This window comes from Stylophora pistillata, chromosome 6 (assembly GCF_964205215.1).
Source record: "Stylophora pistillata chromosome 6, jaStyPist1.2, whole genome shotgun sequence".
NCBI lineage: Eukaryota > Metazoa > Cnidaria > Anthozoa > Scleractinia > Pocilloporidae > Stylophora > Stylophora pistillata.
Window position 1 is genome coordinate 21,192,171 of NC_142524.1, and position 24,904 is coordinate 21,217,074.

Genomic DNA, 24,904 nt, shown 5'->3' on the forward strand with positions numbered 1-24,904 from the left:
CTCTATGAACCTCTCTTCCACGTCTGTACCAGTTCAAAGTAACGTGAAACTAGGTTCCTCAAAGTAAAACGACAGGATTCGTCAAACTGAAGAAAGGGCTGGTATAACTCCCGCTCGGTTTGGTAAACAAACTGTTTCCAACTCTGAAGAAACAACGGTTTGCGTTGATCACTTTCTTTGCTTGTGCGACGGTTGGTTCATAGCTTTGCGCCAAAAACTTTTTTGATCATTTTAAACAGCCCTCCCCACATTCCTCCACACTTTCTTAATGATAGAAGGGATACAAAGAAAAGTTATTTTTATTGCCACTATATTTATAACGTTTTAAGTTACAACTACAGCTGATGCAGTTGAGGAGAATAGTTAATTCTCTTTTCCAGTTATTTCTATCTCCAGGTTCTCGCAGGGTTCCTTTATGTCTATCATTTTGATTTCTGTCCTATTACCGCGCTAACCTAATAAGCACCCTTTCGATTGAGGTTCCTCCTTCCAATAAGTGTCCCCCCCCTCATTTGAGCCGAAATTTTTCAATTAGCACTCAGGCGCTTATTTGAGAAGATGTGGTTCACCGATATTTCTTTTAGAATAGTCAGATTTCGAGAAATGTATTTTTTCTGCTTAGGGTTGGTGTTCACTTATTCTAAATAACAATTTAGTACGTAGACGAGATTGACTATATAGATAGAAGGTATTCAAACCCTTTCGTAAACTTGAAGTTTAATGCAAAGTGACATTGAAAATGAATGATTAAAATGTGTTTTCTTAACTTCGATTTTCCAAGAAGAAAACTCTGAAGAGCTGTCTTACAGCGGTTTCTTGATTTACAATCTCCGCGCGGCATTATCATTTTCAGTAAGTTTTCGTGCAAATTAGTGATTAATCATAATTTTTCTTAGAGCGTTTCTATGTCGTTTCAAATAAGCATGTTATACGTCTGGTATGTTCTTGTTGATTGCAATACGTCATGTTTAGTTGTTGCCCTACCCGTGCTGAGTTTAGTTCGCATATTATGGGATGGACCGTGTGCTCTATTTTGTTGTGACGTTTCGTTTTTGTTTTTTAACGTTTCCATCTGGTTGTAAATTTTCAAACCCTATCTTATGATTAATACCGACCTAAACCAGTTCGTCTTGTCAGATCATTATTTCGAATCGGATAGTAAGGATTGAGACAGAATAAATGGAGTGAAAGGATCAATAAAAATTTATTCTACACTCTCTTCGTTCGATTTTCGTTTGTCTTGTTTGTTACCTTTGTAAATTATTGCTGTTTAAGTCATTTCTTCGTGTATTTCAGAAAGCACTGGTGAAAAAATCAAGTTTTGAAAACCTGCTGGTACGTTTGCATTGTTTGCAATTGATTGAAAACCATTGTTCGCAACTGACCAAAACAAGTCATGTACATGAATAGTTCATTTTTCAAATTATTCTTAAGTTTATTGAGCATTTTTTGCAGCATTTGGGAGAAGAAAACCTTAATGGATGTAAAAATGCGATCTAGCCAAAAACGGTTATCGAAAAACTCAAGTAGTAAAGCGTTGCTGAACGTTACCGTCGCTGGCTAATATAGAAGATACGTCGGAACAAAGTTGCCCTCCTTAACCGGTTCAGACTCTTGTGGATAAACGTTTCAAAGTAAATAAGAGCAAAATTAAATCGTAGGATAGAACTACCTCCCCAGCGCGTAAATCTTGATCTCTCCGGCAGGCACAATATAGCTACATACATACATACATACATACATACATACATACATACATACATACATACATACATACATACATACATACATACATACATACATACATACTTTATTGAGACTCGCTTCAACAGGGCTTTTCGGTCACAATGTTAACTAACTTATTTACTGTAATTTAATTAAAATCGAATGTATTTAAAATCATTCAAAGTATATCCAAATTTACTACATATAGAACATATTATTAAAAAGGTTCCGCTTAAAAATATCAATATCTTTAGTATTCCTAATGTTGTCAGGTAGACCATTCCATTCCCGTGGGCCGCGAAAATAAAACCACTTACACCTTTATATGCTAAAACTAAATCATTAAATAAAACCTTCTCTGTAACATCTAACCATCTAAGAGATCTCCGCCCCTGAGAGATATGGCCAAATTTCCTTAAACCTTAAACCTACTGGGTCTTCGAGGAGAGATATATCTTTTTTACTGCACCAAGATATATCCTATGGCCCTAATGTTTTTGCCACCATTATCGGGGCCAAAGTCATCACTGGCTATGTTTCCACATGTGTTGGTGCTCGAACTTCCACCTATACCGAAGCCTATCTTAGAGTCTGGCGTTAAGCAGTCAGTCTCCTGGTTAGCAAAGATACCGATTCTCATTTTTTGGCCATTATCTATGCCAGCAACGACATTGAAACCTTCTCTGTTGCAACTGTGTTGCATAGAAGCTTGCGAGCCAATCAACCATTTCCAGGTGGAACGTCCGAGTGATGTCGCGTGGTATTGTCCATTAGCGATGAGCGAGTGAAGCGAACCGGCCTGTTTGTTGATCGGAGTAAATCTTTCCTGAGAGCCTATCTTCATACCGAGACAGATCTTGGTGAAGGGTGTATTCCAGTAGGTCGGTAGCTTGGTTTCTTGTGAATCGAATCCCGTTTGTCCTCCAGCAAGGTTGTAAGAATTTGTATTTGTCCAGTAGCCAGCGTCGTTGTTGAAAGTATTCTGACAGCAATTAAAAACATGAACTTTATTGATATGGTATTTAAAACTAAACCCACTTGATTCAGAGCACATTCATAACATATCTAGTGACAATGATTCTCCAGGTGCCTTTGTTTGTCGTACCTTGTTGCCATCAATCTTCATGACAGTCGTCCAACCGCCATTCCCACATCCAAATTGTCCCATGTGGCAGTATACGGCAGTTTGCTGTCCGCCAATGATAAGTGTTTTAAGCTGACTTGAAGAGCTGCACGATCAAAAATCGCATAATACGTTAATCGGCCAATGAATGGAGTGTCCAAAAGATAGTTTTTGAACTACTCTTAGAAAAACTCTATCCATCACTTACAAAAGCTATCTTTCTTTCAATTTGTTTAATTGATTTTGTAGTCGATACTCAGCACGATTAAATAATTGTGCATAACGAAACTTTAGGTAACCTACCTGATTGCGTTAAAGACTTGGTTACACGACGTCAGGGCTGAGAAGCGTAGAGTATTACAAAATTAGCTCTATTAGTTTGCCGGATAGGAATGGTTTTACTTATGTTCAATCGCAGGGATATGAGCTCATCATGACGCAATCTATTTGGTTACCAAATAACTGAGATTATGGTTTTCTCTTTTATAGGAATCAAGACTTTTATTACCTGGCACTGGATCGATTTTTCGAATACTTCAAAAACTTAGAATAGAAGAAGGATAATTATTATCCAACTACACTCCGTAAAGTACACATAAAACCCAAGACGAGTACAAATATCACGCGGTATTTGTACTCCAGAGAACCGGTTAGACAGGTTTTCTCGCATCACGCAAGCGACGAATTGGATTAAGGTTACAAAAAAAAAAGATAGACAATTTAAGCTATATTTTTGATGATGAAGGGTCGGAATGGCTAGAAAATATTGCTCCAAGTTTATTAGATAACTCGAACGGAGAAAAGCAGTTAGATGACAATGAAATTTCATCATTTATTGAAGAAAATAGAAACAGCAACACGACAACGCGGCAATTCCTTTCCGTTCCGCTTCGCATACTTCTGTCACGCACTCCCCTAAAATAAATATCCGCGAAATCTGCCCCCACTGAAATAGCAATTCGGCGTGTGTGGATAATAAATAACTTATTAGACGTGCTGGTGTGTCGTATCGCTAATAAGATATATGTATTCGTTTGTGAGCTATTGAACTTTTCTACTGTGTTTTGCTTTGAAGTTAATTTTTTTTCCAGGTTTGAATTGGTTTTAGCTGCTTGCCTTTTTTTCCTTGTCTGTGACGTATATACATCTATTCTATAATACAAGCTATCCATTCGTCAACCTTATCATCTTGATTAGGTAATATGCATAAGCTGTACTGTTTTCTTACCCGTCTGACAGTGATCTCCCAAGTATCCATCCTTGCAGTTACACACATAACCATTGACCTGGTCAACGCAGGTTGCTTCGTTCAAACAGGGATTACTGGCACATTCATTGATATCTAAAAAAAAGGAAAATTGATATTCCAAGAACAAAATAAGGATGAATAGATGATGGAGATAAGGGAATCTAACGGCAACTTCAAACCTACTTGTTTCACAGCGTGTTCCAGTGAACCCGATAATACAGTCACAGACGAAACGATTAATCTGGTCAAAGCACGTCTCTCCGTTTGTGCAAGGATTACTCGCATATTCATTGATATCGAAAAGAATATGACTTAATGACACTAAACGCTCTGAATGCCTTAAGTTCGCTTCATTTCCAGAAAATCCTCCCTTACCCATCCTTAGCAGCGCCTTGCCCCTCCCCCTGAACAAAAATTCTGGAATGAAAACACATAGCAAACACATGATGCTGCGATGATATACAAGCAAATTATCATATCGTGATATTGATATGCATAAGGACTCGGAAGCTATTCAGAATGAGATATTAGATAAATAATACAAGATATCCATACAAGGTATCCATTCGTCATCCTTATCAGCTTGATTGGGTAATATGCATAAGCTGTACTGTTTCCTTACCCATCTGACAGTGAACTCCTAAGTATCCATCCTTACAGTTACACACATAACCATTGACCTGGTCGACACAGGTTGCTTCGTTCAAACAGGGATTGCTGGCACATTCATTGATATCTAAAAAGGGAAAAATTGATAATCCAAGAACAAAATAAGAAGAAAAAACTGAGGACTAAGCTGGAAATTTATGCACAAGCAAGGACGGAAGCTTTTCAGAATGAGATATTAGATAAATTGCATGTAATTACATTATTTAGAAACTATTTAGTCTTCCACGGTGGAAGCCCCAAAAATCAATAAGGTGCTTTCCTCCCGTGTGGTCAACATTGAATGGATCCATGGCAGGATAGCAGTGCACCTCGATTCTCAAAAAGTGCATGCAGCTGACATACTCCATACCGATTTCGCAGAAGTTTCCTTCGTAGCCGGGCACACAGCTACAGTGGTATTGGTCGGTACCGTAATCCGGAACACAAGTTGCATTGTTTTGACATGGAAAGCTCGAGCATGGTGTCTGAAAGAAAGCATTTTTTCAGGAATTGATTTATTGTTAAAACGCAGATGCTAATTAGACCTTATTCTCCATCAATTACTTCCGAGACAAATAATTTTTGTAGCATGAGTTGATCAGTAGTAAGCTTAAATACAGCCCCTCCCTCAGAATCTCGTCGGATTAGTTTTGCGAAAGTTTGCTAATATCCATTATACCTGTACACGACTGAGAAAGGCAATGCAGGAGTAATTGTTATGGCCCAGACGAGTTAGCTCACTGGTTACTAGTCCACCCTATCTCATTCCAAACGGCGAACAAGGGTATTTAATAACAAACATTTGCTCGATTAGAATAAAAATCTTTCAGCTTATTTGTGTCCTCTTTGGAAATTAGTGATGGGATTTCCAAATTGCAAATACAGCAAAACGAAACGGAAAGCAAAATCCACACACATCAAAAAGGCCATAATGTATTTAGTACAAATCAAAATAAATTCTGTTAGCCGTAAAGAAATGGCGCTGACATTGATTACCATAAAATCTCGATACTCGTTAGAGTTAATTTTTTTTTCTTTGGTAGAGTTCCTTTCCTTCAGTTTGAATCCACGCTGTTTATTAGCATCAGTTCGTGTTTTAGCAACCTTTGTACTAAAATGGCGCAGGAGGGGGCATGAAAAAGGTTCCTCCGAATAATTATTGTTGGAAAGTCATCATTTCTATTTCTATTTTATTTTTTTATCAAGAGAAGGAAAGAATCTTAAATAGCAAATCGATTGACCGTAAAAGATAACTACTGAAGCATAACACCATTCAGAGATCTGCGAACTGTTTGCTCCACTCCTAGAGACGTCATGAAGGGGACTAGACTCCCCCAAAGCTGAACACAATTTAGTGTCGGAAATAATTTTTAGATTTTTTATTTTTATCAAAATGATTTCTTCGAACAGCATCATTTGGATGGTAATTCGTTCAAAAGATTCACTGACAAAAAAGTTATTTTATGATGTTGTTAAACTCTTTTAAAGTTAGTAGATCAGGGTTATAGGAAATTATGTAATGCGTATACGTTTAACACTGCAAGTGACGTAAATAGCATTATTTCAAGTTTCTCCGAAATACCTTTATGCTGTAGTGGTGATATTCTTGTGAGTTCACTAGCTTTCCAGGACTTGCACTATACTTGTCTTTATTTAGCGACTCACAAAGGAACTTTCCATCCAAACGCGGAGAGGAGGCAACGTTAAATGATGAACAACTTGGGTCGTTAACGCAGATCATAGCACACTCGTTGTAGCTCCCTACAATTTCGAGTGAGTTAGATGCTATCTGAAGACGATGGAATTTGTCGACTACAAAGTTACCGTACGACACTCTACTTTGAGGGCTGTTTACTTCGATTCCCCGCTTTAGACCACGACTGCCGTAAATTTGAAGGTGGCTCTGATGCGATTTTATAGAAAACGTACAGAAACATGCAAGACTGAAAGCAAGCGCTTGCATTCTGTGTCCTTTAAGGTTAAACGATTACTTTCTCATGAAAACGCTGGGCCGCTTCACCCAATATTTGACAATGTTCTCTGCCTAAATATATCTGTTAATTAAAAAAAAGAAACACCTGCTTGGTTGAGGTTATATGTTTATGGTCTAAATGAATAGTTGTTATGGTGTTTTAAAGTCGGAGTGTTTAAGGTATTATCAAGAAAAAAATAAATCTTTTCATTTTCCGACTAGTCAATTTTCATCATTCGATGTAGAAACTTAAATAGATATGATTAAAAGAATAGTTTTATGACAGTCTTTTTTTTTAATTTCATGTGGGGTTACGTAGAATCATAACTAATGAAATTGCATGAATAATTAAGTCAAACAAATGTTTCGCTTACCATTTTGTCAAAACAGTAGGTACATATCTGGATAAGCTCTGGCAATTAGATAACTAAGTTACTCCTCTTCGATGGTTCTAGCATAAATGTAGCTTATTTATTTAATTTTTTTTTTCTGTTTGTTTTATTTTGTTTTGTATTTTTTTTGTTTTGCTCAGTTTCGATTTATTCACTTTCATCGTACTTTTTATGTGTGCGACACTGTTTGGGACAGGCGCCATAGCTATTTCGGGAAATGGTATTTGTCTAATACAATATCGAAACTACCTACCGGATTTGCTTTGTCTGATTCATTTGAGAAAAGTAAACAAAAGATTCAGTTTCGGTTTTAAAATAAAAACAATGTATTTGATTTGGTGAATGACTTCTAATATTATACTTTGTTTAAAAGATAGACCAGGTTTGTAGCTCTGGGAAAAGGCTTGACTAGAGATTACTTTTTCGAACAAACCTTTTATGGATGGTGGCATTTATTTTCAGCAGTTTGGCGGTGATAAGTCCAGCCGATTGCCGCGATCAGCGCACTGCCTTATCTACCCTATCTTATTGCATGACATAATATATATGGGTGATAAGATGGCCACCATTTACCTGGCGTGCTCATTCGCGTTATTATTGTCTATTTGTTTGTTTGTTTGTTAGTTTATCTATTTCATTGAGGGTCTTGAGGTTATTTTTCACCGTAGTTACAGCATAAGATTAAAACAATTTCCATCACTGAACGTGGTTTTATATTCTTCCTTTTAAATGGCGATGTTTCCCCAGCCTCCTAGGTTAAATTGGGTTGAAAATTACTATGACCTTGAAAGCCGGTACCAGTAGCCCCTGGGGGTATATTTAGGCATTTCGTAGTTACAGGAGTTAAAATATCGTCAAGTAAGCGTTCTCAATGCTTTTATTCCCAACATGGCAGCGCAGTTTTTCACAATGGAAAAAGTGACAAAAAAACAAAATAAAGAAAACGTAATTTTTACAAAAACGACCACTTCTGCTTTTAACATCGAAGGACATTTTGTCAAAGCGCGTTGTTCTCCTGAAGCTAGGCTTTGGGAAGCCTTGACATTTATGAAACAAATGATGTCTTAGGAAATGTTTGATTAATCTTTATAATATCCTTGGAATGTAAATATAGGTAGACACTGCTCTTATCATGTGTTTATCGTGCAGTAGCAGTCTAAGCCTTGAAACCGTAGCGAACTCACTTGGCAGTATCCCTCTGAAATTACTATGTCTTACAAGGGACATCACATCAATTTAAGTGCTCTAAGCATAAAAGAAACTGTCCAGAATCACAGTCATCTTTTTCATTGGAAGCGATGCCGATCCTTACTCTCACGCAACCTTGAGCATAACAACAACCCGCATTGAATCCCTCCTTGTTGCAGTTTGGTTGTAAAGATGCTTCCGAGCCGAGAAGCGATTTCCATTTCCCACGACCCAGTGAAGTCACGCGATATTGTTCATCAGCGATCAGCGCGTACAGGGAAGATGCCTTCCTTTCGATAGCAAAAGAATCGACTTAGTCCACCTAAATTCATCCCAAAACAGATCTTGTTGAAGGGTGTGTCCCAGTAGGTGGGCAATTTGGTTTCTTGTCAAATCAAGTCTCTCCTCCAGCAAGGTTGTAATGATTTTGATTTAACCAATGCCCAGAATTGTAATGGAATGTTTTCTGTGTTAGTTTGATTACAAACTTAGAGTTAGTATCCAATGTTATCGTGAGGTGTAAATATAAACTCAACGCATTTGGAGGGAAGAAAGAGGTGAGATTTAAACTAGAGGCCTTTTTGCTCTGTGGTAAAACCCAATGATGAAACATCTTTGTCGTGGGGATGGCGTATACCCTTGCTGGTTTTTCTCTCTAGGGAGTGAATAATGCTCATCATTACAAACTGAATCATTTCTCAATACAATTCAAAAGTTTTCATTGGGTGAGCTATCATGTCATTATACCATGCGCGCACATAAAGAGGAGTTAAACCGGAAGTGTTTTCGTACTTTGAAGTATTCTGTTTATTCTAGCCAAACAAAGTTGGGAACATTTATCTGTTTTCGGGGAGGGAGGGGGGGAGGGGCGTTTTTGATAAAACAGTTATTCCACTCGCGCTCGTAGGATATGAGATGATAATTGCCATCTCTGTTCTACAGGCCTCGTTGGCCATCTATCATCTCATATCCAAGGCGTGCTCGTGAATAATCTCATTTATTAGCACGAGGTAGTGAGTCAATCATACGATATATTTATCCATCTTACCTTGTTACCATCAATTTTCATGACAGTCGTTCAAACCCCATCCCCACATCTAAAATTCCCCATATGACAGTAAACAGATACTGACTGACCACCAGTGATAACTGTGACAATCTTGCTGCCTGTGCATGTGTTTGACCTACAAGGACCCGAAATCGGCAAAGTATCAAAGTTAAAGATATAAATTAACTAGACGCTCGAGGAGCGTTCACTCGGGCTTCTTTTATAGCCATGGATTTCACAACACGCACGAGTACAATTATGACATAGCTTGTAAATTCGTGCAATAAACTTCAATTGCGCAGCGTGCTTCAATTTTCCATTGTACACGCTGGTGACGTCAGCAAACAAGTGCCTCGCGAAAAAATTTTTTCTCGCGAGTGACTCTTCATTAGAAAACTGGAAAAACTTCCGCAAAAAAAGTTAATGTAGACATGGCAGCAAGCGAACAAGCCGATGAATATCTGCCTACTTTTTCTTTGGGAATGGCTTTTTTAACTCCTCAGAAAGAACCCAGAGAAAGGGAAAACAAAATAATCAACGGTTTCATCTCGTTTCGCAACCCTAACTTCATTTCCACCCATGAATATGGGCGGCCGTAACCTCCAAAAATACAAGGATGTCAAATAGATCGGCAAATACAAAGATGGTTTAAGGATCAGCTGCAGGATAGCATAGCTAATAAAGGAATGGTATGGCCAAATTATAGACAGTTTAGTTTTCCTTCATGAAACAGAACACCCTAAACATGAATAGTTTAGCCAAATCATAAACGCTCTAGTTGCCCATTCGAGTTGGAACATGAAATTGTGCAATGGACTAGCTCAATTGCGAATAGCCCAGCACTCATTTGCAATACAGCACACAAACGGCATAGCGTTGCGTGAAATGGCTCAGGGTAATTTCGAGTAGCACAGCATACGCACAAACGGGTTACCGTTGCGTGAAATGGCTCAGCGTAATGTAGAATGGTACGGCGTACATCAAAACAGTTTAGCGTTGTCTGAAAAGGCTCAGCGTAATGTCCAATGGTACAGCGTACACACAAATGGTGTAGCGTTGCGTGAAAATGCTCATCGTAATGTCAAATGCTACAGCGTACATACAGCGTACATACAAACAGTGTACCGTTCCGTGAAATGGCTCAGCGTAATGTCGAATGGCACAGCGTACACACCAAGATTTAAAAAAAAGATTTAACCAACACAAGGTCTCATTCCGACGTAGAAAACACACCAATAGCATTGAACTATCTAGATACAACGTTAACTGGAAACTGAAAGACAACTCCGTAAACTTTAGCATAAAATGGTTCATTATTGCAAGAGCTAGGCCCTGCAATAACACAACGAAAAGATGCGATCTTTGCCCTACTGAAAAACTCATGGTTTTCAAGTCTAACAGCAGCAATTTATTGAATAAAAGAAATTAACTTATATCCAAGTGCTGCCACGAAAACAAGTTTTATCTAAAGAACAGTTAACGCTCTCCTGCAACAATGGACTTTTGCTAATACACTCACACCCATTGTCTCATTATCCTTCATATATCCACATTAACTGTAATTTTCACTTTTTCTCACCTATTCTGCGTATTATCTAACAACAATCTATTGTAATCAGCAACAGACGATACCACAAAGGTTGGGTCGTTTGGTGTGACCGTCTCGGTTCTCCTCCATCATAGCATCAGCACTGCACTGATGAGGCCCAGAAGGCCGAAACAGTACTGTCTGCAGTTAGTTATATATATTTAACAGATACAATGAAATATATGAAGTTCATATATTTTGTACTGCGGTATTAGATACATATGATACACGATCCTCGCAGTAGATAGCGCTATTTAAGCAATAGCGAAAATCAGACCTGAAAAAAATCAGGCCTGTACGGGATTCGAACCACTGACCTCTGTGATACTAGTGCAGCGCCCTACCAATTGAGCTAACAAGCCAACTGAGAGCAGGCCGTTAAGTTGATTCGTAATAAACCCGTGAAAGTGATAAATGAGATACAATGAAATATATGAAGTTCATATATTTTGTACTGCGGTATTAGATACATATGATACACGATCCTCGCAGTAGATAGCGCTATTTAAGCAATAGCGAAAATCAGACCTGAAAAAAATCAGGCCTGTACGGGATTCGAACCACTGACCTCTGCGATACTAGTGCAGCACTCTACCAATTGAGCTAACAAGCCAACAGAGAGCAGGCCGTCAAGTTGATTCGTAATGAACCCGTGAAAGTGAAAAATGAGATACAATGAAATATATGAAGTTCATATATTTTGTATTGCTAACAAGCCAACTGCTCTCAGTTGGCTTGTTAGCTCAATTGGTAGAGCGCTGCACTAGTATCGCAGAGGTCAGTGGTTCGAATCCCGTACAGGCCTGATTTTTTTCAGGTCTGATTTTCGCTATTGCTTAAATAGCGCTATCTACTGCGAGGATCGTGTATCATATGTATCAATTGAGCTAACAAGCCAACTGAGAGCAGTTGGCTTGTTAGCAATACAAAATATATGAACTTCATATATTTCATTGTATCTCATTTTTCACTTTCACGGGTTCATTACGAATCAACTTGACGGCCTGCTCTCTGTTGGCTTGTTAGCTCAATTGGTAGAGTGCTGCACTAGTATCGCAGAGGTCAGTGGTTCGAATCCCGTACAGGCCTGATTTTTTTCAGGTCTGATTTTCGCTATTGCTTAAATAGCGCTATCTACTGCGAGGATCGTGTATCATATGTATCTAATACCGCAGTACAAAATATATGAACTTCATATATTTCATTGTATCTCATTTATCACTTTCACGGGTTTATTACGAATCAACTTAACGGCCTGCTCTCAGTTGGCTTGTTAGCTCAATTGGTAGGGCGCTGCACTAGTATCACAGAGGTCAGTGGTTCGAATCCCGTACAGGCCTGATTTTTTTCAGGTCTGATTTTCGCTATTGCTTAAATAGCGCTATCTACTGCGAGGATAGTGTATCATATGTATATATTTAACAATTGTTCCACGAGCGCGCGTTGGATATTAGATGATAGATAGCCAACGAGGCGCGTAGTGCCTCGTTGGCTATAATCATCACATATCCAACAAAAGCGAGAGGAATAATTGTTTTATTAAAAACGTTAAATTAAGTTATCAAATTTTATTAAATTTTTAGCTTCCTTTCAATTTTAAGCTGACACGTACGCTTGCCATATTTGTAGATTATGGTATATTGGCTGATATACCATAATGGCTAAGGCAATAAAAAGGCTTGAATTGCATTATCCAATGATCTAGTTTTTAATATATATATATATATATATTTAACAATTATTCCACGAGCGCGCGTTGGATATGAGATGATAGATAGCCAACGAGGCGAGTAGCGCTGAGTTGGCTATAATCATCTCATATCCAACAAGCTCGAGTGGAATAATTGTTTTATTAAAAACGCGCCCAAGATATTAGACAAATCTTACCAAATCTTAAATTTTTTAGCGCCCTTTTAATTTTAGTCCGACGCGTACGCTTACCATATTTGTAGATTATGGCATATTGGCTCATATTTCATAATGGGCAAGCCAATAAAAAGTCTTGAATTTTATTATCCAATGATCCAGTTTTTAATAAATATATATATAAGCTAAATCATGTTTGCTTTTATGCTATATCTTTTAACTTTGGTAGAAAGAACTCCTAACTCAGACATATATTAAGCTACAAAGTGCAGTTTAGGTGGGGACTCACTTGTTTTCATCATAAACTTCTTTGCACGACCTCAGTGCTACAAAAGATGAAATAGAACGTCGTTCAAATAAGTCACCTCTGTCTCTGTATGAGAACACTTGTTTAGTAAATATTGAACTCATAAAAAATTTCAGGTACATATGCTTTTTTAAATCTCGGGTTGTTTAATTTTAGTGGAAAACTCACCCGTTTGGCAACGAAGCCCTGCGTATCCGGCTTCGCAACTACAGACATAACCATTGACTCGGTCAATACACGTCCTTCCATTCCAACAGGGACTACTGGCGCATTCATCGATATCTGCAGATAGTATTACGAAAATTCAAACTTTTTGTGATTGATTTTCGAAATTAGAGAAAGAACACATAGGCCGACAAACAAAGCCGGAGCAGCTCAAAAACAAACAAGTGTAGTATTCACAACCGTTAAGCTTGATTCTGAGAAAGACGAATTCGCGATGGGGTTAGTTTATAATGCCGCATTGATTAACTTGCATAGCCACGCTTAAAAGCAAAGGAAAATAAATTTCAACGAAAATACCAAGCATAAATTGAGATGTACAAAATCATCACACAAGAGGTTAAAAATGAACGTAATAGGATGATTAACTGAGGTCAAAAGATGTTATTCTTTACTTCTACGAAAGCATGGGATGTGAAATAGGATCGGAAATGATTGAAACTCCTTTTCGGGTTATAGAAATGAATTTTATTTAATTGAAAGAGGTTCTGATGATAGAGGTCTAAACTTACGTGTGAAAGGGCACATTTCAAGACCTCTGGTTTAAGAAACGCGAGCACGGACAATGGCTATTTATATTATGATACCTGTTTCACAATGACTTCCTCCATAACCAGGAACACAATCCCATTGGTATTTGTTGGCATGGTAACTGGGCACGCAAGTCGCATTGTTGTGACATGGAAACCTTGAGCATAGCGTCTGCAAAAAAAAAATCTCCTTTTTATCAGGATCCGTTGGTAACAATATTTCTAATATCCTTTTTGAATCTCTTTTGTAGCGGAAAAATACACCATTGATATATTTGCAATTTTGCAGATTAGAATCATGTAGATTATTAATATTTTTTCAAACATCGTGAGCGTCAGAATCACAATAAATACTCTCTTTATTCTAACCTTTATGCTGTGGTGGTGATAGTCCTTTGAGCTGGTCAATTACCCTGAACTCTTAGAATACTTCTCTTCGCTAAGCAGCTCACAATTAAAATTTCCGTCAGCTCTAGGAGACAAGGCAACGTTATACGAAGAACAAGGCGGATTGTTCACACAACCTAAAGCACATTCTTCGTAATTCTCCACAAAGATCAAAGCACTCAATGTTGCATAAAGACGATGGAACTTGTCAATCGCAAAATTTCCGTACGAAGTTCGATCTTTCAGTCTTTGTAACAGAGCTCCCCGCTGTAAGCCACCTCTGCCGTCGATTTCAATTTTGGCCTTGACCTCTTTGGCAATGGCAAGCAACAGAGCGAAATTGAAAAACATCTCACCGTTAAGTAAAATGTAAAATATATTTGAAGATTGAAATTTTTTTATCACTCTTCTTTTCCGAATAGTCCCTTATCGCTTTATCTCAAAGTAATTAAATTCCCTGCTTTGAAAATATTAACTAGCCAAAACTCACGACAATAATATGGCAAATTCTAAACTCTGATAGGACAACCTACAATTTTGTTAATTAGATTTTGCCCCATAAGCTGGCGGTATATGTCATCCCAAAGGTTTTATTTAGGCATCTATCAGATGTAATAAAAAGGAATGATAACAAAGCAATGGTATACAGCCTGAAAGTGAATGTTATCGTGAATAAATTTGTTGATCGACATATATATATAATAATATAATAATAATAATAAAATATTTATATAGCGCCTATCCTTTTCAGTGCTAAGCGCTTTACAATGCTTTAAAAAGGACTAAAATCGTATACCTATACATACATATATATACATAATAACAAAATTACAATATGGAGAACCTAGGATAGTTCATAAACTTACTTAAAAAGAAAGGTCTTCAATCTAGATTTGAACTTGTTTACATCGTCGATTGATCTAATGTCAATAGGTAAATCGTTCCAAAGTATAGGGGCAATAACTGAGAAAGCCCTTAAACCATATGTCTTAAGTTATAGTGTTTGATAATAAGACGCCACTTGTCTGAAGATGAGCGAAGGTACCTCGTAGGTTCATAAACATGAATTAGGTCAACCAAATAATCAGGAGCTAAATTGTTGAGTATCTTAAAACAAATAACATTAATCTTAAAGATTATTCTTTGCTCCACCGGCAGCCAGTGCAGCTCCTTTAGAGTATCGCTTATATATGTGATCAAACTTACTTAAGCAAGTAATCACACGTCCTGCAGCATTTTGGACACATTGCAGTTTGTTAATTTCATACTTGGGAAGACCATACAAAAGTGAGTTGCATAGATCCAGCTTCGAATTTACAAATTCGTGTACAAGAACTCTAGCTGTTGTGACATTGATGTATTTACGCATCTGAGCTATATTTCTTAGGTGGTGGAATGCCCCTTTAACTTTGTTGTTAATATGAAAAGACATCATTACGGTGTTATCGAAAATGACGCCGATATTACGCACCTTATTTGTAGGCTCGATGATATCAGTTCCTATTTTAATAGAAGGTAGCCGTGGGGGCGGTCTGAACTTAGAATGGAGAATAAGAAGTTCGGTTTTATCAGTATTTAGTCTCAGTTTGTTAGTAGTCATCCAGTTGGTGATATCAACAAGACAGCTTTCAATCCGGGAAATTGTAGTGGTAAGGTCATTCATATCATCGCAACTGAAGGTGGTGTTTAGTTGAGTGTCGTCAGCATATAGATGGAAGTCTATGTTATGGCATCTTATTAGGTCACCTAGTGGGGCCGTGTACAAGAGATACAGTAACGGACCCAACACGGACCCTTGGGACACGCCAAATCTGAGCGGACGAATTGAGGAAGTAAATCCATCAATCTGAACAAACGGGGAACGATCCATAAGATAAGACTGAAGCCACGAAAGTGCTTTACCTTTTATACCAAACCTGGAACGCAGTCTGTGTAATAGGATCTCATGGTCGACAATGTCGAAGGCTGCTGATAGGTCTAACAGCAAGAGAACAACACATTGTTTATCATCGATTGATTTCAGAATATCATTTCTAACACGTAGAAGCGCTGTTTCACAACTATGATGTTTCTTGTAAGCAGACTGGAGACTTTCATTCAGATCATTGTCAGACAGATAATTCGTCAGACGTCTGGCTGCAGCTTTTTCAATAACCTTAGACAAAAAGTTCAGGTTAGATACAGGTCGAAAGTTAGAAAAGAGTTCGAAGTCTAGAAAAAGAGTTCGACATATTAGGCTTTACAAAACCTGCGTGCTCCAGATTTTGAAATTGATAAAAATGATCGTTGATTTAATCTAAAACTTTGAATCTGACTGGCTTATTGATTGTCCCATGGCAAGTTGCCTGATAACAACTTGGCAAGTGAATTAGTAGAATATAGGAGTTTTTGAAACCAATTACAATCAAAGAAACCGCAGTTTTTTATGATTGTGCATGAAATAATCTTAGCTAAGTTTTTTGTTGTGTTTTTGAAGAAACAAAACAAAACAGATACTGCTGGACTTAATGTACTGGCTGTCGTGGATTTTTTTTCCTTGTTGGCGCCGAATTCTTAGGTTTTGGCTCGAAAAAAGATGAAAGAGACCTTTACTGAGCTGCGAGCTTTCAAGGTCTCGCAATCAGTTTTGTTGTCAGAGGCAGCGATTTTATCTTTTTCTTGGGCAATAGTAATTCTAAATGCGTATGATATTTGCATACATTTGACTCTAGAATGGCGAGCAGAATTTTGTAATTAAGGTAAACTATTTTAATTAGTTCATAACCTCAGAATAGCTACAGAATAATGAATTTTCAGCGGTAGTATGAACATTTCTATACTGATACGCAAGCAGATTTTGTTGGTACAACTGTTGGGGAAGAAACTATGGTTACAACTTGTGAATTTCTGAGGAATAATGTTTCAAGTTCTTACATACTTCCTCAACAAATGTCAAGCAACAGGTTCCCGTCAACGGGCAAAGATATTTTATTCATAATCTTTGGTATCTTGATTTCAGAGAAATGGAATGGAATATATCTTTTAGGTGAACTTCTATCGTGCCATTCAAAATTTCGCAGCCACCTTGTTGACCCCAAAATGTGAATTTTTGCCATAAGCCTATTTTCCTAAGCGATCTGGTTGGTCGGTCGGAAAAGCTTTTTCAATACATGCACAAGATCTATTGATCAGGAAAAGAAGTAAAGGAGTAGTGTCACATGCTATTTATTGATTTTTTTTCTTTTTCCGCTGCAATTTTCAAGGGGGTCAGGACTAAAACACTTTATTTTCAATAGTGAAAACAAATTTTGTTGCAGCGTGAAAGAGAAGTCCTTTTATTTCCGTTTACCATCATCTGGTAGAAATATAGCGTGCAGTAAGTGATAAAACCTTCTCTTTTCTTAGATTAACCACTTCGTAACTAAGATATGTTGGGAAAAAAGAAAAAGAAAACTGCACTTGTTGGGATTGTTACGGTGTATTGAGAATGCCATAAGCGTGTCAACTTTTCAGCATGGCCATGTCACTGCACCAAAATGTATCCCATAGCTTTGATATGTCTGCTTCCGTTGTCTGAGGTAGCTGAAGCTTCGTTTCCACAGGAGTTGTTTTCGTCAGGAGATCCTGCGGTACCGAATCCAATTCGTGAGTCGCAGCTATCACAACCATCAGATCCTTCGTTGCCAAGAATGCCGATTCTTGCTTTGGATCGGAAAGACAGAGTACTTTCAACATTGAAGCCCTCTTTGTTACAATTTTTCTGTAAGGAGGCCTGTGAACCAATAAGTTTTTTCCAAGTCTCGCGACCCAGTGAGGTAGGTATATAGCTTCCGTCAGCGATCAATGAGAACAAGGAGCTCGCTTTTTTGTTGATGACAATAAAGTTCGTCTGTTTGCCAATTTTCATACCGAGACAGATTTTGGAGAAGGGCGTTTTCCAGTAGGTTGATAACTTGGTCTCTCGCGAGTCAAAGCCAGTCTCTCCTCCAAGAAGATTATATACATTTTTGTTGCTCCAGTAACTTGCGTTGTAGCCAAAAATGGTCTAACAAAAAACGGGTGTATTTGTTTTAATTAACATCATATGAAATTGCGCCTTTCTATGTTAATCTCTTTATATGTACCTTGCTGCCATCAATCTTCATGACAGGTGTCCATCCTCCATCTCCACATCCGAAATCTTCCATGTGACAGAAAATAGAAGCTGGTTGTGTGTTTGCAAATAAAGTTACAACTTGACTCACATTCGACCTACAAGATAGTAATTGGGGGTTAAGTGCAAGTCCGAAGTTAATTTGTATTTCACTTGGTTTAGCAAAGAACTAAATCGAAAAGCGCATAAAAAAAAAAAAAATGACCAATCTCCGGGCCAGTTGTTTCTGAGGTGCAAACCATTCACTTAAACAATAATCCCTCTCAAGTTTAAAAATTATGCTTCGAAAGGAACCAAACGTGTCGAAACCAAACTTAGCATATCAACCCAGACCTTGTATATCAAATGTGTCGATAATGCTAAATAGCATGGGATAAAAAAAAAGTCCGAAATGCCCTAAGCAGTTAAAAAAACCATACAAACCGTACGGTTGTTATATACTTGCTTTTCCGAGAAAATTTCAGCAAAAATTGGAATGACTTTATCCTCATGCTCTTTTGTAGTCTTACATTGAAATCTTTTAATAGGCAGGTACTTCCAAAGTATACCAAGGAAAATTATCTTTCTTTGAGGAAATTATGAATGAAATTCACAAACAATTTAAGTGGATGAAACCAACAGCCTCGATTTCTACTGGCGGCTTTCTGCTACTCAGAAAATCCCTTAAGTCAATTGAATTTTTGTTGTGAGAATATCAGTATGATCTGTAGGAATAAGCAGTTTCTGCTCAAGTGAATATTCCAACTTTTTCGGAGACAAGATACATGGCCGGAGCTAATGGATTTTCTGCGGTTTACCATAAAATGGTAAAGCTTAATAATTTTTTTCTGTTTCAGATTATCAAAACCAATTATTGAAATTTACCCCACATGAGGGTGTTTTACAATTAAAAGCAGCAAACCAAATCGTCAAAAATCAGAAGTATATTACTAACCTGTACAAGTCATAGGCATCTTTACAGGATTTGAAATCTGCGAAATAGTTATTTTAAAACAGGCTTTAAATGAACTTTATAATTTGGATATATCAACAAAGTTGAAATGGTAAATTGGCCACCGTAATGATTACAAAAGCTGACGTTTCGAGCGTTAGCCCTTCGTCATTCGCTCCGACGAAGGGCTAACGCTCGAAACGTCAGCTTTTGTAATCATTACGGTGGCCAATTTACCATTTCAACTTTGTTGATATATCCAAATTATTTCGTTACTCTCACCGACGCAGCCCCAAACAGTTTCTTTCGAAACTATCAGCCTTTATTCATTTAAATGAACTTGTTTGTTATTATTTTTTAGAGCTATCTATTAAATTTACTATATAAGACCACTCAACTTCTATTGACGCACGTTTCCATTTTGCAAAATGATTTTTAAACTGGCGCGACTATTACACCTTGCTTTCTAGCGATAAAGAAAGCACATTTCATCGGGAAGGCTATTTTTTTAAATCCTTTTCTTTCCCCCTCTGTCCATTGTCAATACGTTCTAGAGGCGCCTCTAGACTGACCTTAATCTGTTGGTAAAAGGTCTGTCATCTACATTGTTTTTTCATACGAAAGCAAATGAGGGAACGTAGGGATGCGTGAACACGATGCAACTCTGGTTTCAATGGTTCAGTGTCTCCTTGTGTCAAAATAGAGGAAATATACTGTTTCCGTAGTATTCTTCAAAGTCTCAGTATCTCCTTAGGTCAAAATAGCAGACATTTACCGTTTTCGCAGTATTCTCCATAGCTAGCGTTTGTACAATGGCATTTCCAGGCACGAGTTCTCTCATTTGCGATGCAGGTGCCTCCATTTTTGCATGGCAAAAATATGCAAGGTGACTGAAATGAAGTGAAAGGGGATTAATACAAATAAAATGGTGCTTGGGAATATGCCCAGGGATCGAGATAGTCGATAGAATTCCTCTTTTATGTTACTCATGTCTTGCCACCTGGAACGTCAGACTCGCCAGGTTGTCAAATGAGCATAGACATATCTAGATTTTGATATATCCTAGTTTTCCCCGAGGGTTTTGAATTAGGGCAACAAGGTTGATTCATTGCTACTGAGAAGCCTTTTGTTTCGTTGATACCCGATAACAGAGAACCATATCTGGTTGAAAACAGAACTCACCAGCATAGTAAGATGATGCGAGCTCTTATTCTTCCCATACTCCGTGTAGTTTCTGTACTTATCAGATGACAGTAGCTCGCACCAAATTTTTCCATTGGCACTTTTAACGACGGCCATATTTATTGAGAAGCACAAGGTAATGTCAAGGCAATTTAAGGCACAATGTAAATCATTATATGCAGTAAATTCTGCAACTCGAGGCACCCTCAAGTAATGGAACTCGTCCAAAGAAAACAGGCTACTTTTATAAATCTGCAATGGAGCTGTTTCCAAACCTTTTTGTCCGGCTAAAAAAGATCGATAAGTATTTTTACAAGTAAAACTAACAAATTAATGCTAATTTAAAAATTCTCTACCAGGTCTGAGACAAAGACTCCCTCCGGTCCCTTCCCCCCCCTAAAAAAAAAATAATAATAATAACTACGTAAATAAAAAAGGTTTAGCATATGTCCTTACACTTCAACTGTACTTTGACAGAACATTTCCATGAGTGAAAAAATGAATTCACGAGAAAATTGAACTAAAAGGGATTTTTATGCAAATCAATGTAAAGTTTTTAATCTAGATGTGGACAGCTGCTGTGTACATAGAGAAATTTATTAATGCCAAGGCATCTGACTTTATTGAAAATGACTGGTATGACTTCCTCTGTCTTGCTTTCCAAATGATGATACACCGGTGAAAAAAGGATTTTCATCCATTTAATGTTAGTCTAAGAAGATCACTATGACACGGAATGTGTCCTCAGTCTTGGATCTAAAATAATATGATTTCGAAATCTCTACGTTGGACGTTGTTTGACCAATAATTCGCTTTCTGTTTATTGCTTCGAGAAGAAAAGAAAATAATAGCGATTTTGAATCGATATGCAGACCTTAGAAGATCAAGACTTTCCTTGCGTAGCAAACGTCGAGTGAAGTTTTGAAATATAGAAACCAAGAGAGGAACACTGAATTTCGTTCTTTCTTAGTAAACTGTTTAAAAAATGTAGTTATTAAGACGCAAACAATCACAAAAGCAACTGAAACGAAGCTTACCTTGAACAGAGATAATTTGAATAGACTTAACGAAGAATAGGACTAGAAAATCAGTAATTGAATAGCCAGCCATAAGGAAAGCGAAATCCTCGAGAATCGCTTCGAGGATTTATACGATACACCGCTCTAGGAGTAAACTAACTTAACCGACCGGTTTCACTTCCAGTTCAGACGGGTTTGCAAACAGATATTTGAATGAAAATTCTTCTGTCAATCATCACATCTCTCCTTTGTTATATATATATGTTATTTACCAGGCGGGACGGGTTCCTACTGGGAAAAACTGTCCCCGAAGTTTTGGATACCTCCCGAGGCCGCAGAACATCCTCCATAAACTGAACAATTTTTTAGCGAGTAGATGATAAAGAAACAAAGGTTCAATTCACATCAATAACTATTTATTAATACAAATGAATAATAACAAAAGAAACAGATGATTAATAAGAGCATTCTATTACTACGTTAACTCGGTGACGAAGGTCCACTTAAACCACTATGCTCTACATAGTACTTCAGTAAGGCATGGATACATTTTTGGCTTCACAAGCTTTGTCCCAAGGCAGTTAAGAACTTAAATGTAATCAAATTTCATAATGTACATAGGGAAGAAGATAATATTTCACCATCGAAAAAGCAATCATGAAGCCACGTCTCAGTAACAGCGACGACGTCTAAGTTGTTGCCATAGACTAGCCGCTGGAATTCCGCTAATTTGTTGCAGAGAGAGCGGCTGTTCAAGAGTACACAGTTCAACTTTGAATTGATTGTGGTGCAACTTGAATTTAAAGCAGCTGGACCTGGATTAAACTCGAAACCTCCGCTTAGAACTATCCGTAGTTTATGAAAACGGCTAACAGAGTTTGAATAATAACTAATCCTGAAGGAAATGAACTTGTGTTTACGATGCGTGTTGACAACAAGATGGCGCCGTACACCTTTCGACGATGACAAGGGAAGGAGGAGAGTTATCACATATTCTGTAACGTACATGTCGGTAACTTCATGACCAAAGATGAAAGAATCGTGGCGACTTAAAAACAGATCACTTTTAACGCTCCAAGATACTACATAAAACCCAATAATAAGATAACGGAGCACAGAAAAACGTGCCCGCCGACCATGATGTCCCAAGAGATGAAATGACGGCTCTTAGAGTGAAAAATTCTACTAGTCTGCTACTAACCGTTAAATTGTGGATTAAAATGCGATTTAAACTGGGTGACAAACCACCTTATAAAATGGCCCAAATCATTCTCTATTAATCGGGCTCAAGGTGGTTTCAAATGAAGCAGTGAACTTTACTCACACACATCACTCTGAAAATGTATTTTTTTAATTGTAAAAAGTTAAAACGGTGCTTTCTGTTACCCAGTCACTATTATAGGTTGATGTAAGATCTGTAGACGAAATAAAGAAATCCATCTTATTATCGAACTACACCTAGACGAGTACAAATAACGCCATAGACGAGTACAAATATCACGCGATATTTGTGCTCGTCTATTGTAGTACCGGTTAAACTGGTTTTCTCGCATCGCGCAAGCGAAGAATTGGATTGTAGTTACGAAAAAAAAAAAACATATGGCGGACAATTTGAATCATATTTCCGACGACGAAGAGTCAGGATGGCTGGCAAATATATATCCAAGTTCATTAGATGAATCGAACGAAGAAAAACAGCTTGACAACCAGAAAATTCTTCATTTAATGAAGAAAATAGAACAGTAGCACAACAACGCGCCAATTCCGTACCGCTTCGCATACTTCTGTCACGCACTCCCCGTAAATAAACATCCGCGAATATCGCCCGCACTGAAATAACAGTTTGGCGTGTTGGATAAAGATATCTTATTAACCAAGCGCGAGGGCCGTACTAGGAGACTATCGGCCCGAGGTCTTGACACTACGGACCTCGCTGCGCTCGGTCCGTACAAAAAAGACCGAGGGCCGATATTCTTCCAGTACGGTCTTGAGCAAGCTTGGTTATTAAGAGATTTATTATACGACTGAAGTTCAAAGGGACACTAGTGCGGTATCATTCGGGACCATTCGGGACAGTGCCCGGTCCAATACTTAGAGAATATTGGACCGGCAACAGACCATTTTGATTGGTTGATTTTAGTTATTGGCCCTCTGACAGCCCGAGTCGTGTAATAATAAATAAATTATTAGACGTTTTGTTGTGTAGTCGGGTACTCGGTCTTTATTTTTATCTTTATGTCAAGACACCCGGTTCTCTCAGAGGAAATGGGCTCATCCCGAAGAAAGAAATTTCCCTTGCTGGGCTCAGCCCACTTCAAATTACATTCTTAGCATTCTCGTTGTCAAACATTCCCAGATTTCATTTCGGTCGTTCTATCAACAGGAGCTATTCCTCCTTTGTTTTATCCAGCGTGTGTTTTATCGACGGTGGCTTATTTACATAATTTCAAATGAGCAGAAAGCGGCTTAAGCCGTTTTCTTTCGACGCTACTTTTGTAGACAAAAGTGGAAAGAAATCGAGGAAAACTTTTTCGCTAACGGCGGAATCCACGCTTCGTACCCCACGAACCTGTTCAGTTGAAAATGAACAACCTGAGATCGTCGAACCTTTCTCGTTTGAGGAGTTTAGTGAGAACGGTTCTGGTCTATCTTCGTACGAGAAAAGACATATCGCCAACATCCAGAAATGGGACAACATAAGAAGACAGTTGTTTGATTCTTATGTGGAGGAATGCTGTTTTCCGACTGAAACAACATGTGTTTACTGCTTCCAAGAACCAGCAACACTGCGATGTCAATATTGTGGCCCCAAGCAGTATTTCTGCCTTGAATGTGCTAATATTTTGCACAGTGTGAGGAACCATTTTCATGTTTTGGAAAAATGGAAGGTGAGGTTCGAAATGTAATAAGTGGATTGAGTTTGTTGGTTCTCTACTCTGCTCCGAGAGGTTTTCTCCGGGTACTCCAGTTTTCCCCTCTCCTCAAAAACCATCATCATTTGAATTTATTTAATTTAGAGTTTATATGCATTTACACACGACCCCACAAGCTGTTCAGCTTGAAACATTATCGTGCCTAAATAAAGATGTTTTTATAGTAAACGAACTGGATGATCTTTTTCCGGATTGTTTCCAAAGGGAGCGAGTCATAGCCCGTGACCAGGGGTCCTTTAGGATTTTCTCTTCACTCTAGGTATCCAACACCTTTCCCAAAATCCTTGTTGTTCCCAGTAACGTAGTCTTCTGAAGTAACGGAATACTAATTTTGACGTTCAATTTTCCCAACCACTTGTCCAAGTTTTTTGTTACACTTCCCAATGATCCTACAACAATTGGTACCACCTGCACAGTTCTCATGTTCTACATTCTTGCAATTTCTCTTTTAATTATTATTAT

The 24,904-nt window shown here is 37.9% G+C and overlaps 2 protein-coding genes and 1 long non-coding RNA gene across 4 annotated transcripts; all 3 read right to left on the reverse strand.

Moving 5' to 3' along the window:
• Positions 1–1,786: 1,786 nt before the first annotated feature.
• On the reverse strand, positions 1,787–14,596 carry LOC111346323 (uncharacterized). The gene is made up of 12 exons (XM_022953612.2): positions 14,271–14,596; positions 13,916–14,163; positions 13,275–13,388; positions 13,089–13,125; positions 6,328–6,733; positions 5,116–5,230; positions 4,720–4,833; positions 4,281–4,514; positions 4,077–4,190; positions 3,152–3,188; positions 2,831–2,954; positions 1,787–2,707 (listed from the first exon to the last, which is right to left on the reverse strand). Exons 1-12 carry the CDS (start codon positions 14,594–14,596, stop codon positions 2,186–2,188), a joined length of 2,391 nt encoding a protein of 796 aa, XP_022809347.2. The 3' UTR covers positions 1,787–2,185.
• LOC148728741 (uncharacterized) lies at positions 7,969–11,543 on the reverse strand. Of its 2 annotated transcripts, none has more exons than XR_015988634.1 (2): positions 9,346–11,543; positions 7,969–8,763 (listed from the first exon to the last, which is right to left on the reverse strand). It is a non-coding gene; the product is annotated as an uncharacterized LOC148728741 (long non-coding RNA). The 2 variants fall into 2 exon arrangements; XR_015988633.1 differs by having other exon boundaries at positions 7,969–8,952.
• A 2,600-nt stretch (positions 14,597–17,196) lies between the features above and the next one.
• LOC111346325 (uncharacterized) lies at positions 17,197–21,723 on the reverse strand. The gene is made up of 6 exons (XM_022953614.2): positions 21,528–21,723; positions 20,491–20,777; positions 20,084–20,198; positions 19,312–19,348; positions 18,349–18,475; positions 17,197–18,269 (listed from the first exon to the last, which is right to left on the reverse strand). The coding sequence occupies exons 1-6, from the start codon at positions 21,598–21,600 to the stop codon at positions 17,748–17,750; spliced, it is 1,161 nt and encodes a 386-aa protein (XP_022809349.1). The 5' UTR covers positions 21,601–21,723; the 3' UTR covers positions 17,197–17,747.
• Positions 21,724–24,904: the final 3,181 nt, after the last annotated feature.

Excerpts from the sequence above, each read along its gene's own strand:
- LOC111346323 (XM_022953612.2), bottom strand. The coding sequence starts at position 14,596 with ATGTTTTTCAATTTCGCTCTGTTGCTTGCCATTGCCAAAGAGGTCAAG. Across the intron at positions 13,126-13,274 it reads AGGGCTTCGTTGCCAAACGG|CACTGAGGTCGTGCAAAGAA; the intron begins GTGAGTTTTCCA and ends CATCTTTTGTAG. Across the intron at positions 4,191-4,280 it reads TGGAACACGCTGTGAAACAA|ATATCAATGAATGTGCCAGT; the intron begins GTAGGTTTGAAG and ends CCTTTTTTTTAG.
- LOC111346325 (XM_022953614.2), bottom strand. The coding sequence starts at position 21,600 with ATGGCTGGCTATTCAATTACTGATTTTCTAGTCCTATTCTTCGTTAAG. Across the intron at positions 18,476-19,311 it reads GATGCCTATGACTTGTACAG|GTCGAATGTGAGTCAAGTTG; the intron begins GTTAGTAATATA and ends ACTATCTTGTAG. Across the intron at positions 18,270-18,348 it reads TGAAGATTGATGGCAGCAAG|ACCATTTTTGGCTACAACGC; the intron begins GTACATATAAAG and ends GTTTTTTGTTAG.